This window comes from Falco cherrug, chromosome 8 (genome assembly GCF_023634085.1).
Source record: "Falco cherrug isolate bFalChe1 chromosome 8, bFalChe1.pri, whole genome shotgun sequence".
NCBI classification, from domain to species: Eukaryota; Metazoa; Chordata; class Aves; order Falconiformes; family Falconidae; genus Falco; species Falco cherrug.
In genome coordinates this window covers 20,515,237-20,535,148 of record NC_073704.1, presented here as the reverse complement: position 1 = coordinate 20,535,148, position 19,912 = coordinate 20,515,237, and the positions used below count along the sequence as shown (strand labels likewise).

Here is a 19,912-nt window from a genome sequence, read left to right as displayed (position 1 = left end):
TGTTGCTGTCTGGGTTCTCCACAATTGGGTTGCCTGGCAGGGCATGGGCAGGGGCCATTCTTTTCTCCTCTGCTAAAACTACTCAAAACCTTTTCCGTGTGCCAGAGTAACTCAGTTTTGTAAGGAATGCAATCTGGTAAGTTTTCATAGGAGAGACCTCATCCATTTTCAGAAGAACTGCTGTTCAAAATCAGCTGTTGTTCAGTGTTTCAGAAGTAGCCTGGGGCTGGATGAATCATTCTAGCCAAACTGTAAAAATGGCATGTTTTGGGGACACACTCTGCAGAAAGGTCAAGAATGAGGTAGGGTGTTGGGCAAATGGCTATTTAAAAACAAGTACGCAAAAATCCATATTATTGAATGAGCAGATGGTGGTCTGTACTGTGAAACTTGAGCTGGAAAATTAACACCTCAGTGGTATTTAACAAGGGTAGGTACAATAAGAGGCATAAGAATATTTGAAGAGAGAACTATACAGGATGGTCTGGAAAATTGAATAATTCATTTATTAGCATTGGATATTGTTGATTGTGATATATGTAAGCAAGTTGCTGCTTTGAAAGTAATAGCAGAAGAATATAGCCTAGAAAAGCTATGTGAATGTGGAAAAAAAGTCTCACTTCCATTTTTAAGGGAATTATTTGGTGTATTAAAAGTAAATGAACCAAACCATAGGTTAATAAAGCTCATTTTGCAATCTTAGCATAAGATATATTTTATTCTTGGGAAAATGCACTTCCTTTGCTTTTAAGGTATCGCGAATATCGCATTTTCTAAGACTATTTTGAGAATTCCACAACTGTTGCTTTGGAAAAGAGAATTGCAGTTTTGTTGGTTTAGTTTAAAGAGCGGGCCAAATGTGTTCTGCCGTGAAGTACCTGAGATTAGACTTTTGTATGAAAACGGCAGCAAAAAGTACTCGTTCTTGCATTGTGATTTTTGGAGTATTTGCTAGTATGGACTGACTGTTTTTGGCTCCTGTTGGAGCATTGGCTGTTTTTCTCATTTCCTCTTACATCCTTGTATCCAAAAATATGTAATTTCCTAATACTGATTTCCTTTAAGCAGTTGTACTAATGTGCGGGAAGGTGTTTTGGCTGTGTTTGGAAGGGAGAAGTTCTGCAGTATCAAGAATAAAAGCAAGAGGCGTTCGTGGGATGCTCCCTGTCCAGATGCTGTCTACAGCATAAAAGTGTACTGGAGGCCCTCCAGGGTAACACGTACAGATCCTGCACTGGATTTCACTGGCAGCTAGGTTGCTTCTAGGTTACTTTACCACTGTATTCTTCGCATTTGTTTTCTACTTTCAAGGACTTTGGAGATCTTTTAAGAAATAAGGATTAGCAAATACGAATGATCAGCATTGTTGTTGTCTGTTGATAGTGTTCACAGAACAACAGACTTTCTTACAGAGACTTGAGTGTCGTTTCCTATTTAGTGAAGATGACAGTTTTCCAAATGGAGCTAAATGTGCTTAGCATCTGCAGTTTTCAGTGGGCATTGTTACTGTCCTCAAAAGCAGGTCTATTAAATATATCTTTAAAAAACAAAGCAAAACAGGATTGCATATATGCTGGGAACAACTCACCCCTGTAATGCCTGAGGTTGTTTGCTCAGCAGCACATGCCTGGGTCAAAGGTCTGAGGGAAATTCATGTTTATCCTGGAAGTGCTCAGAAGTGGCAGCCAGCTGTTGCTGATAGCAGCAGGCACATTATCATTGTGGGTAGCTGAATTTTCTGTGTCCTCTTTTCTCATAGCTCTTTTCACGTCACTCTTACAAGAGAGTTACAAAGATTGCTTACCCTTGCACTTTGTCATTGGTGCTACTGAAGCTGCACAGTGGTTAAACCTGCTGGGTCTTAGACCTTAGCAATGTCTAGCGGAGTGTGTGAAAAGAGATCACAGCTCATGTCTAATTATCTATGTTTGTTTAGTGTGAAAAAAACCTTAAGTGAAACCCACAGTATTTTCTTGGCCAAATATGCTGAAATAAATTTGGTATTTTTTCTTATATAGCCAACTCCTGTAGCTGCTACTTACAAATACGGCATAATTATGCAAGCCCCTGTAAACTTTTCATCTATTCAACTTATTTTTCTGCTAGAGGAATGTTTGATAATTATGTGGTATGGCCCCAGAATATTGCTGAAGAAGTAGGTTTCTTCCCTCTTCCTAGCCAAGCTATGTTCCTGCCTATAGTAGAAGAATACTTTTGTTGTTTTCAGATCAGATGCAGTCCTAGTAATAGCTGCAATACCGTTGGCACAACTCTCAGCCTACAGGAACACAGGGTGTTAAAATTACTTGAAAACAATTAATTCCAGGTTCTGCTCAAGTGAGAATGTAGGCAGTGGTGAAAAATGGAAAAAAAAAAAAAAAGTACGTGTGAGGGGAGGCATGTAAAAATTAAGCATGTGTGCATGTGGAGGGGGAGTGGTATATAGTGGAAGAGAATGCAGTGGGGTTTTTGGCATAGTCTCAAATTCAAGCTATTTTGCAAACAGAAGAATCTTGTTCTTAGGTTTTGCAGGCTGGTTGAAATTCTCAGTTTGTACATTCCTGCTCATGGTAAAATATAATTGCTACTTCTTCCACAAATGTGGAAAAGTTTCTTGTGAATATATGATATATTTCTGTTCATGTATTTGATCACTATTTTGATGTCTTCATGGAATGTAAAAAGACTCCATAAGTGTCCCAATTGCATGGGCATTTGTGTGACTTGATTCTCCTAAGACAGTACCTTATCGGAGTGATGTTCTCCCAAGTGGTTTGAATGCCTGTGTTTTCAGTTAATTTGAAGCAGCGGTGGGACTGTGTGTCAGTACATGTACCCAGTGACACATCTGCCTTTGTCATTAAGTTCATGGCTTGAAGAAAAGCCTTACTCAAACTGTGGATCCTGTTATAGGCATTTAACCCAGGGCTGTGATGGCTTTAAGACTGAAAGAATAATTTGAACGGTGCTTTAGCATGCAAATGACTTGGTCGACTGTTGAAGTGTGTGTTTGCTGGCTATTTGTGTACTCATTCTCGGAAACGTTTATTAGGGATTACATTTCAGGAAGCTACGTGCCTTTCCTACACGTGTGGAGTTCTTTAGCTTGTTCCTGCAGGCTGTGTCTCTGTGGTGCCATGGGCTTGTGTTGGCAGCTGTGAGGGCACAGCTTAGCTCAGAGCGTGGTGGGAGCGCGCTTTTCACTGGGGCTCTGGCTGGCAAGTTTTAGTTGAATGCGATGAACTACTTTTGCTCAGATGGCGAATCTGCCAAAGTCACGTATTACCATTTCTGTGGTTGTGTATCTAGTGCAGGAGATTTGTACCTGTCTTGTTTTCCCCCTGAGTTCAGAGGGAGAAGGCGGTTAAGCATCTGGAAGAGAAGGAGCAGGAGGAGTCTCATAAATGGGATGCACTGTGGGACTGTGGGATTAGTTGCTGTAGCATGTTGTATTGCTCATAGATTCCACTGTGGAATGTCTGTCCCTCTTACTGTACTTCTTTCATGCCTTTTAATGGTTTAATTATGGTCATAAATGAAATAGATGCACTTCTTTCAGTGAAGGAAACGGGAATGACATTTCAACCCAAATATTTGTTTTGCACTGTATTAAAACTGTAGGGTTTTTTAAATGGCGTTTGGTATGTTGGTGAACAGTATATGCCTGTTACGGTTGTTACCTCTAACAAGTAGTACCTTCAAATACTGACTGGGAGCACTGCGCTTTCAGATGGCTTTTTTGGAGAAGGAAAAAAGTCTGAGCAACTGTTTCCATATTTTGATGACTTCCATGTTTGTTTTCTAAAACATGTAACATGCAGCTGGTAGATGATGTGATACTCCTTTTGTTTTCCATGAACTTTCAATGGAGATGGCATGTGTAGTGGGGGTACAGAGACCTGCAAATGTGAAGAAGTTCAAATTTGAATTCAGAGGTTTTCTGTGGCATGAATGGCCAGCAGCCCAGGTGCAGGAGGCAGGAATTCCTGATTTCTGTCATGTGCTTGCTTACTTGAGCCTGCAGAGTGAGCGTGTCCACAGAACCACAGCGCTAACTCACCTGTATGGTCAGTGCCAGCATCCACTTCGTCACAGCCTGTTCTGTGGCCAGAGCTGGGGCAGCGGTGGTGGGCCAGGGCCATGGTGTGTGCGGGCTGTGGCGTGAGAGCAAGATTGCGGTATGGGGGCAGCAGGGACGGGCAGTTATTCTTTCTTTGCAGGTAGCCAGGGACTGCAGGGTCACCTCTGCTTTGTTGCAGCTGCCCTTGCTCGCTTGTCCTGCCTGCCTGGGCTGGCACCCGACCGCCGCTGCTGCCCGCTGGGCGGTGGCAGGGCTGTGCCCAGCTGGTGTGGTGGGACCCGCGCAGTGGCAGCGAGCCTGAGGCAGGCATGGCAGCTGTGGGCCAGAGGGGCTGGGGCCTCTGCTCTCCAGTTTGTTCCGTGAAATGGTGCGCTTGTCGTTCCTTTAGTTAAACCCCATGTTGTTATAAGAGGATTTCATGTAGTAACAGGCACTGCCGTGTTAGAAGAGCTGAGTGGAAATCCCTTTGACATTATTTCTTCCATAAGTTTATTGTAGATTAATTATAAAACTGCCTAATACATGTTTTACAGTATCACTTCATGCTGAAGTCTGTTTCTGGCACGGATGTGGTTCCTTCTTTTAAATCTGAAGGAATGTATAGTGTGTAAGGGAGAAATTAAAACTGTATTATACAGGTTTCACTTGCTATTTGACAGTATGAAAAATGTGAGTTATCTCCTGGTTATAGCCAGAGAGTGGCATCTGAAATGGAAACTGTATTTTTGAAACATGACTTTGGAGCAGACTGTACCACTTCTTGTAAGAAAAGTGCTTTCTGCTAATGAAGATGAGATCTGCAAAACCTATTTGAAATCCTTGGAGGCTGGGCTCTGGACTGTTAGGGGAAAGGGTTTATTTTTCCATGTGACTTTCAGAAAGTCAGTTATAAGTGGCCTTTCCAGAACAACAGGTATCTTTGTAGTTCCAGTTTTGCTTTGTAGTACCTTGCCCCTCATCCTTATGCTGCTTTTGACTTCTTTTCCCAGCCTCTGTCATAATCCCTTTCCTAAATAAGGCAGAACAAATAAAATGAAAATCATAATCCTTCAAGTGCCAAGCCTCCAGGCAACAGAGATTAGTGGTGTACTTGGCCATGGCTTTGGACTGGTAGTTGGAAAATGTAACTATGGAGTAGCAGATAAGGAGAATCACCTTAAAATAGCTGTTAACAGGCTGGCAGTGATGGGTATCTCTGTAAAAAGTGTCACAGACAAGTCCCCTGCTGACACAGTTACTGCCTGTATTTTTCTGGGAGTTTTTTTTTTTTTTTTTTTTTTTTGAGAATTCCAGTCCCATGGTTTAGCTCCTGTTTCCATTAGCAGCCCAAGTGTACGGAACAATCTCTCTGTGCTAATTAGTCCGTGGTGTTCCTTGTCCTGTGACTTGCTTCTCTTTTGAGAAGCTAAATCCAGGCATGAAGCAGAGGTGGTGCCAGCAGTATTCAAACAGAGCGTCTGTCCCATTGACCACCTTCAGTTATGTTTAGATATTGTGGGGATTAAGGTGTTCCTGTCCTCCCCATTGGTCAAGTTTAAAAACTGTTGAGACCAAACCAGTGCAGAGGACTGAAAATACAGCTCAAACGGAGGGCTCTAGATGTCCACGTTGAGATCAGGGGTCTGTGCCTGAAGGTTTAAAACATTTAATAGACAATTAGTGACGGGTGATTTGGTAGTAAAATTTGATCTAAATATGAGTTAGTGGTAGTTACTCTCATTTCTTCATTTTGTTAATCCATTGAAAATCTTTGCAAGCAAGTACTGGGAGTGTGAGGAGAAAAGGATACAGGGGTCTATCTATCTGTCAGGTCAGGGGTAGAAGAAGTTTCATAGCATTTAGCTTTATCACTTTCCAGATTTGCTCCCCATGTGTGTATGGGGTCTTTCTGAAAACAGAGTGAAGCGTACAACCTGCAGTGGCAGCATTGTTACCTGAGAACAGGAACCCTGAATTGAAAATTTGTGCTCAATGAAGTTTGCAAAGTTGGAATTTATTTACACCACTATTTTATTCTGCCTGTATGTGGAAACAGCTAGTGGTTTGTTACCCAGAAACACTTTCAGTGATTTCTGTGCCAATCTGTTAAAGCTCAGAGCTGGCATTAGTGATGTGATGCTGTTACTTTTAAAGAAAGGATGGCAAAGACATGGTGCCTTGTTTGGGGTAGAAGATATGTGGAAAAGTAAAGAATTTGAGGAATGAAGAAAGCTTTGGGAGGTAGCGGGGTATCAGAGCTCAGTGCAGGCTGTGGTATTTTTTGTATTTGTTTAAATAAAAATGTAATTTACTCAATGGAACCCTCTTTGATGAACAGGATTCGCTTTCAAAAAGAGTTGAAGATACTCTCCATCCTTTGACTTGATTTCTTTTGAGTGAGTGTTTATTCCAAAACAGAACTAATGAATTGCTGATACTTCAGAGAAGAAAAAATATGTTGTGAAAATTGTATGTTGCCCTTAACAGTTCCAGTCTATAAGGAAGGAAAAGAATTTCAGTGTGGAGTGAGGGAATGCATCCAGGAGCTTGGAGGTTTTCTGAATTTCTTATGATAAGGTTTTCTCATTTTAACTGCAGCTTCCCTTTTGGAAGCGACCCGGGTAGTTTCATGAGCCATATTGGAGGGCGTTCAGATAGCTGTGAGCAGGAACTACTCCCAGTTCTCACTGTTGTTGCCATTAGCCGAGAAGGAGCCACAGCCACCTACCAAACTTCTCAAGAATTACAAGCGAAAGTAGGGAGGGTTTTAAAATCTGCACCTTACTGCTTAATATTCTGTTAAAACAGAAAGCTTTTTCTGATGTATTTTGCTTTGGATCTTAATAACTCTTTGGGCTACTTTTGATTAAATTAAGTTACAGCCATTCTACTTGACGTTTACCCAGCTGTTGTTGCTGAACACCAGTCAGTAGCAGCCGACAAAGGGAGTCCTGGTGCCTGCCTGCCTGCGGGCAGTGAGTTCCCACCTCCTTTCGCTTTTTGGGAATGTGTGGGTTTATAAGCCATATTTTCTACATACAGTTATTGAAAGGGCTGGTCCAGACCTGGATCAAGTCAGTAAGATCTCTTGATGCCTTTTTGAGGCTTGAGTAGTGCTCAGCGTAACTGATGAGATGGAGTTTTTCTTGCCTCAGCCGTTGCGTTCAGGTGTACCATAGTATTGCAGTGAGGTAGGGTCGGTGTAGGTGCTCGAGGCTTGCACGGAGGGATGGGTGTTGCGCTGGTCCCTCTCTTGAGAGGGAGGGCTTGTGCCTGTCCCTGTTACACGTGGCGGCTGCACCTTGCACATGGAGGTACAGTGGGGTCACCGGCACCTGTGCAATGAGGCACCATCCACCTGGGCCAGGACTGCGATTCGGTGAGGCCAGTTAGTTAAACTGGCATTGCGTGCCAATACGGAGCTCTAATCCTGTAGGATTATCTGAAGTTTGGCCATGAACCTGAGGTTGTAAGGGAGTAAATCTGTCCCTGCAGATGCTGATAATTGGCAATGGAGCTTCAGTCATTGCATTTCTCCAAGAGGTAATCAAGAGAAAGCAATAATTAATCTAATTCTAACCAACAGAGCAACAAAACTGATGTATTTGGTTTGAAATTAGAATTTTGGTTTAAATTGGAAGGTGCATGTTTCAATTATGGGGTGTAACTGGAGCTGAAGAGCATTGTTATTTTGTGCCAGGGTATGAGAGAATTCTGATTTTTTCCCCGACATTGTCACTTGATAGACACTTCTTCTTATCTACAGAAATGTAATGAGCTATTAAAAGAAGTGAATTTAACACCTGTGGTGTCTGATTGGCTCAGGGAAAACCTTAGGTTTTTATAGTATATATTTAAGCAAGGTGAATGCAGAAAATCAGGATTCGAGTAGTATGAAGCATCTGATTCTGTAATTTACATGAAGAATAGTAGTAGTATTTTCTTTTGCCTGACTTTTAGCTCATATGGTAAACGTTAGCTACTAAGTTATCATAACTCAAATCACAAAAAGCTAAGGCTCCAACAGGAACTAATGCTCAGACATGTTTATGCTCAGTATACTGTATGGCTGAGCTTTTGTTTTCTGCATAGTAATAAGGCAAACCTGCCATGGGATGGAAAATCAGTGAATGCCTGCATGTTGGGGACTCTGGGGTTTTCACCTCTGACTGCAGTTTTGACATGGGGGAATTGCTTCGGTATCTAAATACAGATCCTGGAGCCTGACTTTGGGCATTCAGACCTGAACTGATAGTGACTGTAGCCTGTGTACACCTTCAGGGAGAAGTTCTAATGAACAAAATAAGGAAGTTCTTTGGTTTTAATCTGCGTGTTTCACCTGCCAATATAAGGAGACAGCAGTAGCTAAGAAAGCATCTCCTCACACACGCCCCTCCCCCCCTCCCCCCTTACCTCTTTCCTTTTGGAAAGGTTTTGCTTGCCACTGAGAAAGCTAAAATGGAACATGTGTAGCTGCAGAGAAACCTAACTCGTTCTTGGCGTAATGAGCTCAAACTTGATTAAAATTCTTCTATTAAAACCCAGCCAAGTAAGTAGCCATACAGTAATGACTGGAATGTGTCCTCAGTCTGGAAGGAGTCTGTTGCGCACGTAGCACAGTTCAGTGTACAAGCCGATTCATTTGGACTGCTGCAGTCATGCTGAAATTCACACTGGTGCATGGTCCATGGCACACTTCCCTAGTCGTCTGCACATTTTTTATTTTTAAATAAAGTAATTTGTCTTTTATAATAGAATTCTGATTTTTCAAGCATGCCTCTTGAACAGTAGGCAAGGTCAAACAGCAGCTCTGTTGATCCACGTCACAATGTGCTTGACAGGGATTTTTATGTTTTGCTTGGTTTATTCAGCCAAAGATTAGATGCATATGACTTTTTCTTACCTTCCTGATAATGTTGATAATCCCCGTAACATTTATAATCCTTATCATCTTTAGTAACCGGTCTTGCAGAACCTGGAAGCATAGGTTAGTCTTCTGTGCTGTGGTCTTTGGAGCAGATAAATAGAGAAGTACAAAGGAGTTTTGACACTTTTTAATGGGTCTTTGCCTGCTACTTCAAAATACATTTCAGGATTTACTGTAGCATCTGCCTGAACTGATCTAATCCTTTGCAAGCACCTGCTCGTAATGTGTGCTACTGTTGAATTGTGTTGTGAATGAGGATTTGCAGTGATGTACCTAACAGAATTCAAGATTTTTGTCTTTGATGAGCCTTGAAGACTAGTGACAGGATTCCTGACAAAAGTTCTTTGAAGTCTGGAGGGTTTAAGTCTGCTTTGAAATACTTTTGTTTACAGTGGAAAATAACTTGGGCAATATTTGGACAGGGGAAATGAGCACTGGGAAAAATCTAAGCTCGACTGTTTCTTTTTGAGGTCGTGTTGAATTGATGCTTCTTTATTAAGAAGGCTGAACAATTGCATTTTTCATCTGCTGATCTCAACAGGACTGTCTGAGATGCCATTGAATGTTTGGGGCATCTGATGTCAGATGGCACATCTTTTGACTTGATCTTCTGTTGGCTACGCCGTTTATTCTCTGATGCTTCAGTAGGTCCTCCCTCTGCCTAAATTGTCATCAAATCATGGTCACATCGTGGTATGTTGGAAAATGTATCATTTACCTGGAGAGAGGATATAGTCCCATTGAAAAGAACAGGGTCATAATTTTCTTGGTCTAGCACCACTGCTGTAAGTAGTATGCAGATGGATGAATTAAACCAAGTTAAGTATTTCAATTCCAGAAGCTTTCAGTTGTGTTCACAATGTTGAAACAAAAGGTTTCTGATCAAATTTCTGTAGGTGAAATGCGGTACGTCAGTTTTACTCCTCACGCTTTGAATGAAAAAGTAGAAATAATATAATTTTCTCTGTTAGGAAATCAGTGCCTCTACTTTCTTAAATTCTTGATTTATTAATGTTAATAATCTCATCTGTCTTTCCTTGGGGGGCTAACAGAACTGAGAAGAAATTGTATCTGTGCAAACGTTAGGTATAGCTCAGAAACAGATAATTTGCAAAAGAATTACTTTTTTTGTTACAGTTAAATGCATTGTTGCCAAAATTAGAAAATGAAGTTATTAACGGCCTTTCTAAAAGCGTGGTTGTTTAGATTACAAACTCTTGTGATGACTACCGTGTTTCTGAACAAATTCTTGAAAAAAGATGCCAGATGTATGTTGGGAGAAAAGAAGGAAACACTTTAAACCAAAACCCACCCACACTGTGTGTCCTCATCTTTACTTGAAGGTTTTACTGTTGAGGAGGTTACCTTTGTGAGGGCAAATTATGTATTGTGGGGGAATTTATTTCTGAAGAAGTAGTGAAAATGTGGCTGTTACACAATGCAGATGTAATTCTCTGTTCTGGACAAAGTGTGTTTTCTCATATCAGTTTCGTTTTGTGTCTCGTTAGTGGTGGTGAATAAGCATTTTCTTAATAACAGAAATTAGGTATTGATCTTAACTGATACAGTCTTAACTGTTAGGCATGAGTAAAGGTGAGGCTCGTTCTTAGTAAGAAAAGCATTCTGAGGGACTGCAGTGTGCTTTGTCCAACTGTCACAACAAAGCAGGCAGAAGAGCTTTTTTCTCAAGCAAAACTCTGCAGCGGAAGCCTTAAAGGAGGGTCTGAGTTCCTCTGAGCCTTGTGGATCCAACTACAGTCCCAGCTTTGCCTCCTTGACACTGTAACTTCAGGGATCTCTTCTCTCAGCTCTTTTGTACCAGGGTCAGGAAACACATGGAGTCTGGTTCGGCATCCGCCCATCACACCTCTGTGTCGCACCTATCCGCACGCTGTTCTCTCGTTTATCAGCTGAGTGTCATGTTTCTTGTTTCTTCCACGAACTTACATACTGGTTGTAACTAGTTTCAGTTAGCTGCTTGAGAGGCAGCTGTGCCTTGGTGTGTGTCTGTGACACTTCAAAGAAACATAGACAACGTAAGATACGTTTTTTTGGCTGAAACCCCTTATTTTGCAAGTAAATATGTCTACTGGTTATTTTCTGATGATACTCATGGTGGGGGACAGTTGATACAGGAAGAAAATTTGCTTTTATTCAGTTTTTAAAAGAAGAACCATCACATTTGGTTACCAGAACAATATCTAAGGAGGGATTGTTACAGTGGCCTTTTTATAGGAGAAATAAGTCCTTTGTGGGAGAGGCCTGTTGTTGGTCAGAGATTTGTTGGAGAAAAACATTTGCAGCTTCAAAGTGAGGTATCTGGCCAGAGGAGTGAAGTATTGCACGTTTGCACAGAACTGGGAATAGTTCAGTGCACACTTCCTTGGTCCAGGAGGGATCTTGCTTTGCTTCGTGGGTTGGAGATACTAAGGTGCCCATATAAATTCAGCTGAACAGTGGCACAGGACTGGCATAAAACCAGAAGACAGCCTGAAAGCACTTGTGTTCACTGTTAGTGGGTTTGTGGTCATTTTAGTAAAAATACTTCTCCCACCCTTACCAAAAATTTCTAGTAAGGTAACAAATACCCTACATGACTTCCTGATAGAAGACGTTTTTTGCAAAACTGCCAGACACTTCTGATTTTTATCAACGTCTCTCAGGAAACATTGCAACAATAATAGCCAGTAACAATACATTTACTGGTTTGCAGGGCCAATAATTGCAGAACCTATTACTGCTTTACAGCCCTTCCCCCCCCCCCCCCCTTTTTTTTTTTAAGAACAGTGCTGTGATGTAGCTTTTCATCCATCTTCAAATGTTTGCATGTCACACCTCTAGCAACATGGTGAAAACACTTCCTGATTCTTTTGGCTTCTTCTTTTCTAATATTCTGTCTACAGATCCCTTGAAATTATTTCTCTTTCCCTGCAGATTGCTGGTTGGAGCTCCTCGGGAAAAGGCCTTTCCATCCCAACAAGCCAACAGAACAGGAGGGTTGTACAGCTGTGACATCACATCTCTGAATGCACACTGCACACGTGTCATATTTGATGAGGAGAGTAAGTTCTTCAGTGCTTTTGTTTGGGATTGAAGTGGTTGTCTGATTTTTCTTACTTGATACAGTCCTTTCCAGAGGCAGTGTATCAGGCAGTTGCTTCTGTGAATTTATACGTAATTATTTTTGCATCAGAGTAAGTTGTAGCTTAACTGCTAAGATAATGTAAGATGGTTAGATCTTGGTGGATTTGGATGTTCTTATTCTTTAATAAATTGATGTGACGTGAAGTAACATGCTGGAAGTGTTTAATAAAATGGATGTTGTCAGTGATAAACTGTACAGACGCTGCCACCTGCAGACTGTCTCATGTACTGTATGAAGTGCCTTTAAAAAAAAAGAAAAAGTAGTTAGATGTTAATATTTGAAGCTGTATTATGATACTCTGCAGCTGACCCGAAGATGGAGAGTAAAGAAGACCAATGGATGGGTGTAACTGTCCAAAGTCAGGGGCCAGGAGGAAATGTGGTGGTAAGTGTAAAGGACTAACTTAAAAAAAAAAAACATTTTGGGTCTACAGTAAATGGTTTGTGTTTCTATGCAGCTTTCTGAATGGTAACTTTCCGATGTTTACTCCTGTGATTTATTGTAAGGACTTAAATGTCTCCCTAGCAAATTAAGGCACCTGAGATTGTAAAAGCTTTAAATTACCTTATTTTTCTAACTACGCATTAGCCTTTTTAATAGCCTTTGTAACAGTCTAGGGTGGACAGTTCATTTTCAGGTTGTCCGCTTACTTTTTTGGTGATAACACACATTGTTTCTTTTAAATACAACTGACTACAGAAATAGGGAAAAATAGTATGATGAGGCTGTAAAAGTAGCAGGTTATCATCAGCCGGTTTTCAAGATGATCAGCATCACTTCAGCTTTCAGAAGAGACTTTGGCCAGGTTGCTCCTATGAATTAATGTGGCCATTGCACTGCAGTAAGGCTACGAGGTATTCTTTATTTTGTACAGTACAGAGAGAAAAAGTTCTCAGCAGTTACCAGAGAATGTTACTTTTTAAGCTCTTTTTTAGTTAAATAAACCTCCCATGGTGCTGCAGGATACCAGCTGCATCATAAAATGGGTGTGCAGTGAAGCTTCCCCATTTAACTGTATTCTTGCAGGTTACTTTTCACTTCCAAAACTGGAGGCAGGTGACTTCAGGGTGTGATTCTGGAATTTTTTAAGGATATAGAGGCAGTAATAACTTGTTTCAGTCTGCCTCAGAACCCAAAGGGGGAAAGAGCAGGCAGAAAAAGGCCTGGTCATTGAATCATCAACTAATGCTGTCTTGTCTTTTCTGAGAAGAAACTTTTATTTGTAAGCGGTAAGTAGTAAATGTTCTTATGCAGATGAGGTGTGGGCAGCCTGAAGGTCACTGTGCGGCCGGGCAGTACTGCAGTGCTCGAAGTGTGGAGCAGCTGGATGTTTGCTTAATATTTAAGCCTTGATAGGAAGCATAGGAAAAGTATGCCAGCTGAGAAACCTGGCTCGCTTGTGCTCTTCACACTCCTAGTACAACTGGTTCTGCAAAAACTACTGCTGGCAAAGGGGTTTGATTGCTCCATTTCTTTTTACAATGGTTTGGTGTTTTGGGGGTTACACCACTTAACCTTTTAGACTCTTCACCAGGGAACAGAATTCTAATCAAATATTTAACACAGAGGCTGAACAGCTGCTAGGTTAAGGAGCAGGTTGTTCTCGGCGCTGCTGCTCTGTCCCAGCGACAGTTATCCCCTAAGTGGAACATTCAGCATAGGAAGTAGGAACAACTTCCCTCCCCTTCACTGGAAGAGCATTCAGCCTCTGCTTCGTGGCAGTCTTCTGGAAGGGGTGAGTTCTGAATAGTCTCAGGTAGATGGTAGGTGAACCAGCTTCTCATGTCCTGCACAGGCGTGTAAGTCACTTAACTCTTGACAGTCATGGGGAAATGCAGCCACTTCTTCCTTTACAAGACATAGGGTGGTTCTCTCCTTACTTCCTGAAAGAGAGGGATTAGGTATCAGGGAAGGCTTTAGGGCTAAAAAGCCTAATTCCTACAGAGAAGAAGGGATTTAACCGTGCGGCCTTCCGTGACCATGAAGCTAGTTGCTCTGATTTGTATCCATAGATGCCCAGTTTTTCCCATATGTTGCCCATAGGGAACGGTGGACATTCTGCGTTGCAGCACAGATGTGTCTACAAGGCGACTTACAGCGCAGCTAGCATGAAGTATTGCTAATGGACCAGCCTTCCTCGATGACTCACATACAAACATACAGAAAGCATCACTTACTATTTCTTCTATCTTGCAGACATGCGCACATCGCTATGAGAAAAGGCAGTATGTAAACACAGTGCAGGAAACCCGGGATATCATTGGAAGGTGCTATGTGCTGAGCCAGGATCTTACTATTAAGGATGATATGGATAACGGAGTGTGGAGTTTTTGTGATGGCCGTTTGAGAGGCCATGAGAAGTTTGGTTCCTGTCAGCAAGGTGTTGCTGCTACTTTTACTAGAGACTATCATTATATCGTGTTTGGTGCCCCAGGCACTTACAATTGGAAAGGTACGACCTGGCTTCCTTCCTGCCTACCCTTCCCATTTCCTCTGAGGTTGCTCACAAGGGTTGCATCCTATGGGGTTTTTTTTGGGTGTTGTTTGGTTTGTTTTTTTTTTTTTTTTTGAGGCGGGGGGATGATAGGATATAATGATTTTTACTTTGTTTTCACAAAATGCTATGCTGCTATACCAAAAGTATTTACTGAAGTTCCTTTAACTGTTTTTGAGGGAGTACTTATGAATGGATAATGGAACATTGCACATATGTACAGCAAAATTTTCCCTTACTAGTCTTAATCTTACGGTGGGATTGAGTGCTTGTTTTGAGCCTTCCATACTGGAACAAAATACTAAATAAATTTGAAGTTATTTGTCCCATCTTTTTTCCTGCATTTGAGCAAATATTAGATAGCTACACTGAGATCTTTGTTTATCCTGCAGTATTCTCCACTTTTGAAGTCTATGGAAAGTAGTTCTTCCCAAATTAAATACTGGAGGATTGCAGGAAGGTAACAGAGCAATACAACATGTATTTGTATCTAAATCCATGGATATCCATGTAAAATTTCATGGATCATCTCTCTGCCTAAGAGCTAAGCACTCTGTATCATCTAGGAGATACTCTGAAATTTAAGGGGAAAAACCCCCATAGATTTTCTCTGTTAGTTTATATTGAGAAGCATCTGAACAGCCAGCTCTGTCTCTTTTTCTTAAAGTGTTTTTTTCCTGTTGCACTTCGTTACACCAACAGCTGCAAGTACTTCCCCCTTTAGAACATCTGATCTCAAATTATTATGGGTTTTTTTCCCCCTTGTACACCTGTGCCTGCTATATGAACCATGCAAAATCTTTAAGCTCTGGCACAAGGTGTACTTTACTGGAAACTTAATCTTGCACGTATCTGTCAACAAAATCTAACCAGGTTGAAACAGCATATTGAGTTCAGATGCTGCTTTACTTCAATTGCAGAGAAGTGCTATGACAGTGTATCAATCATAAGAGTACTCTTTTGTATCATGGGAAAACACGTTTGTGCTCGCCAACATGTTAAGTACACCTGTTATAAAAGGGAAGCACATGTTTTATTGAACAAGAACTCTTTTCCCCTTAAATAATGTTTTTGAAATATATCACTGGTGTTTGTCATAGCTGAACAGTAATTTGTGTGTGTGTGTGTGTGTGTATTCCTATGTACTTACCTTCCTTTTAAGAGAGGCTTTATGAACTTACAAACTGTGGGATGAGGGCGGTTCCTGACTAAGCCAGTCCCATGTTTTTGTTGAGAATTTTCTTAGTATCCCGTGTTTTTCAGATCACTGCATGACCTCTCTGTAGAGCAGTGTGAGATTCTGGCACACAGAAATTCATCGCCTTTGGAAAACCCTTTCACCCAGTGCACTGTTCTGTGTTTGTCCCATTTAAACAGCAGTCACTATCTCATTCATTGTAGTTAAATGTTAGTTTGGAACCATTTATCTGTTATTTTTCTCCCTTACCATTCATTTGCTTTTATTTTATCATTTCATTTCTTCAGGGGTGGTTCGTGCAGAGCAAAAGAACCAGACATTTTATGATCTGGGTATCTTTGATGATGGGCCTTACGAAGTTGGTGATGAGAGCCGCCAAGATAAGAATCTAGTTCCTGTTCCAGCTAACAGTTACTTAGGTAGGATTAAGTACATATGGTAAATTTCTTTAGGCTTCCTAAACGTTTGTGATCCCAGCCCTGGTGCAATGGTATGAAATGGGAGGAGAAAATCCTTCATTTGTGGACTCTGTAACGTGTTAAACATTTTGGTTAATTCCCATCTCCCTCTGTGTTTATGGGCCAGGATGATAGTCTGCTGAGGTAGCTAGAAGAGCTGCTAATGTAATGAGAGGTTTAAGAGCTGTGATGAGGACCTAGAGATTCTCGGGGTGATTTTAATCGCTCTGATGGTTAAGTACTACCATGTGGTATTGGAAAGTTTTATCAAAATTTGAGTTTCTGGATGTAACTGCTAAGACTGCAGTTTCTCTCTCCTGGTAGGTGAGTGCAGTTTGTTTATTCTACTAGTTTTTTTAAAAACTTCCTGGCCTTTTTACAGGCCTTTAAAACAGCATAGTATGAGTAGTGCTTTTATTTTAAGTGTGTGTGTGTGTTGCAGGAGGCGACTCTCCTGCACTTTGTGTGCACACCAAAGCAAAGCCATGTCCTTAGGCCGGTGGATGTTACTGTACAACAGTGAGACACGTTGGTGCAGAGAAAAGGCTACGCTGCACTTTTGGAAAGGCCTCAAGTCTAAAGTGTAAAGAACCTTTCTGTTCTATGCAGATTTCTGTGGTGTACTGATCCACTGCTTTTGGCACGTGCACAAATACAGTTCTGGTAACTTGAAACTGGTATTTCTGTGTGGGTGGTGGAAAGCTGAACAGATGGGAAGGGTATTGCTAATATAAAAGGTAAAAGCAAGTCAAGAAAAGAGCCAACTTTAGAGCTATCTGTTAGAGGAAATAGTATTTACTGGGTGTAAAAAACCCAAAACAAAAACCAAAGCATCACAAGAAACCAAACCCAAAAAAACCCCTAAGAGCTTATGTTAGAAAGACAAGCTGATAGCCTCTTCTGGTGAAGTAAGAATTGGCAAGGTGAGGAGTGCTGCGGAGGTGTCTTTTCCTGCGAACACAGCAATACTGACTTTTTGCAGTTTCATGACAAATGCATTTATCTCCTGAACGTAAGTGCTGCCCTTGATTTGTCACAATCAAAACCACTTCCAGGCATGCCTGCTGTTCCCTGGCATCGCTGTTCCCTCTGTTTAGACAGTAAATAAACATGGTTATAGCTGCTTTGCTTAACTGCTGTTTTTTTCTCTTCAATCTTTCACTCGTGTTTACAGGTCTTCTATTTTTGACAGCTGTATCTGATACTCATCCAGATCAGTTTGTATACAAAACATTGCCTCCCGGCATACAGGTGGACAGACCGGTGGATGTAATGATGAATAGCTACTTAGGTTTGTGACCACCGGAGGTGGCAGCATCTGGTCAGACATAATCTCCAGACCTTTGACATGATCCTCTCCCCTCCATCCCCCCTCATCTCAAATACACCACAAGTAAAAGCATGTAAAAACAGGGGTTTGGATGAAGAGGAGCTTGAAAAATAACACGGCTGATTTGCCATGCATTACTGCAAACCCTCTCATCCATCCCCCGGATGGGACTCCCTGAATTTTTCTGAAACCGCCTCATGGTGAATTGCTGTAATTGAGAATTTTCATAGTAGTGGTGAAGTGTTTCAGAAGGGAGATTTCTGTCTGCTGGCTAGTGTCTGTCTTCCGTGCAATGTGTGTAAGTTTCTACTTTGACCTTTATTGGATATGTTGGTATATGCAATATATTCTTTCAACTCAGTTTTTCATCTATTTTAAGATGTGTTGGTTTCATAAAGAATGCATAAGACTAAATTGATTTGAACGTGTCCTTTAGGGCTGCATTAAATCAAAATGCCAATTTCACCATTACTGTGTAAGGTGATTCTCAAATACTGTCTACATCACCATGTAAAATACTGTGCGTGCGCGGTGCATTTTGCATGTTTGCAATAGAGTGATACCAACTTGTACTGAGGAAGTTTTACAATAATTTTGTCAGAGGTGAAATACTCGAGCTATATTCAAGTGGTAAGATGTAGTCATTTCTAAACTGCTGTGTTTAAAAATGGTCTTGTATGTAGTCTTTGTGAAAAGTAGACCTGAGTGAGTAATGAAATAACAGATTTTGTGGGGGAAATACTTAAATGTAATGTATGGAGGAGGGTCAGCTTGTAAAAGTGCATCCACCGGTCCAAACAGAAATGGAGAATTCCCAGTATATCACAGTCAGTTTTAGACAAAGCTTCCATTCGATATACCACTTTAATATAGTTAGGGGAATTTATTTTTCCTATTAACAATACAAGCTGTTAGTTTGGGTTTTTTTATTTTTTTTTTCTTTCTTTCTCTGTTAAAGGTTTCTCTTTGGACTCTGGTAAAGGAATTGTCTCCCAAGATGAGATGACTTTTGTGTCTGGTGCCCCAAGAGCCAACCACAGCGGAGCAGTTGTTTTACTGAAAAAAGAGAAGAATCAGAGAGCACTTTCCCTTGAGCACATGTTTGAAGGAGAAGGGCTGGCCTCTTCTTTTGGCTATGATGTTGCTGTTGTGGATCTCAACAATGATGGGTATGGCCTTGGTTAACTCGTGCTGCCTTTATAATGAAGGATGGCGATCTGGTTTATTTCTGCTTTGGTTTCCCACAGTAGCAATACAAGGAATGCCAAATCCCATCTTCCTTGTTTTGCTGGAGGGAATGACGAGCATTGCAGAGAACCAGTCAGGACATAGTCTGTGTTTCTAATTATAGAAAAGAGTTTTATTTAAATTTAAACAAATAGTGTAAACAAAGAAAGAGGAAACAAATCTCATACGCAAAGGCGGCCCTAGAAGATCCTTGCATGTTTCAAAGGGCAACCTCTGATAATCGCCTTGTGCTATCAGCAGAGCTGTTGTTGCCTAACCAGTTTAATGTACTTTTTAGTCTTTGTCCAGCAGCTTCTTGGCTATCTGACCTCGAGACCACAATCTGAGCAGTTATTTTCCACCATTCTTCTGTAAAAGCACTGTGGGTTTTTTCCCTTTTAAGATGGCAGGACATTGTTGTCGGAGCTCCGCAGTATTTTGACAGAAGCGGAGATATTGGCGGCGCTGTGTACGTGTACATTAACCAGCAAGGCAGATGGGAAGGAGTGAAACCTATCCGCTTAAATGGAACCACTGACTCCATGTTTGGTCTTGCAGTTGAAAATGTTGGGGACATTAATCAGGATGGATATCCCGGTGAGTGAAAAATTATTACAATAAAAATGTGTGTGACTTTTTGCTAATGCCAGACTTGGAACACCCTACCCTTATTTTCATTGCAAGCTGCAGAGAGATTAAGAATGATTTGAAATATTGCAACTTATTTTCAACAGATATTGCAGTGGGTGCTCCGTATGATGGTTTTGGCAAAGTGTACATTTATCACGGATCCAAGAATGGAATAAATACAAAACCAGCACAGGTAACAAAATAACCTTTACTACATATCATCAGTCTTTCACAAAATTAAAGGAATGACTGAGCTATCCATCTTCTCCCTTGCCATTACTATGAAGTGGGGTGGTGGGTATGCAGAAAAGGCACAGGACCCTTCCAAGATTGCACTGTTGACCAGAAAAATTAGGAATTCTTCATTTTAATACACATTTTTCTTTCTGGGGCAGTCCTTTGGCACCAGTAATATGTAGAGAAGGAAAAAGGCATGTAGATAA

The 19,912-nt window shown here is 41.1% G+C and overlaps 2 protein-coding genes across 12 annotated transcripts in view; one reads left to right on the top strand and one right to left on the bottom strand.

Annotated features, from left to right (window-relative positions):
• The window catches only part of ITGA6 (integrin subunit alpha 6), a 47,365-nt gene that overhangs the window by 9,934 nt on the left and 17,519 nt on the right, over nucleotides 1-19,912 (top strand). For 4 of the 6 annotated variants that reach the window (XM_055719143.1, XM_055719141.1, XM_055719145.1 and 1 more), the window contains exons 2-8: nucleotides 11,922-12,049; nucleotides 12,437-12,516; nucleotides 14,329-14,584; nucleotides 16,112-16,243; nucleotides 18,571-18,781; nucleotides 19,243-19,436; nucleotides 19,574-19,662. In XM_055719143.1, the coding sequence (XP_055575118.1) occupies nucleotides 11,922-12,049; nucleotides 12,437-12,516; nucleotides 14,329-14,584; nucleotides 16,112-16,243; nucleotides 18,571-18,781; nucleotides 19,243-19,436; nucleotides 19,574-19,662 (1,090 nt within the window). Of the gene's footprint in view, nucleotides 1-11,769; nucleotides 11,836-11,921; nucleotides 12,050-12,436; nucleotides 12,517-14,328; nucleotides 14,585-16,111; nucleotides 16,244-17,456; nucleotides 17,574-18,570; nucleotides 18,782-19,242; nucleotides 19,437-19,573; nucleotides 19,663-19,912 lie in introns of those variants that run through there. The other 2 variants (XM_055719146.1, XM_055719144.1) reach the window with 2 other exon arrangements.
• Nucleotides 12,056-19,912, bottom strand: part of LOC106631417 (translation initiation factor IF-2-like) — a 31,714-nt gene continuing 23,857 nt past the window's right edge. For 3 of the 6 annotated variants that reach the window (XR_008733633.1, XR_008733636.1, XR_008733639.1), the window contains one exon: nucleotides 12,975-14,015. The gene's annotated coding sequence lies outside the window, so the exon portion shown is untranslated. Of the gene's footprint in view, nucleotides 12,373-12,974; nucleotides 14,016-18,797; nucleotides 18,954-19,912 lie in introns of those variants that run through there. The other 3 variants (XR_008733637.1, XR_008733635.1, XR_008733632.1) reach the window with 3 other exon arrangements.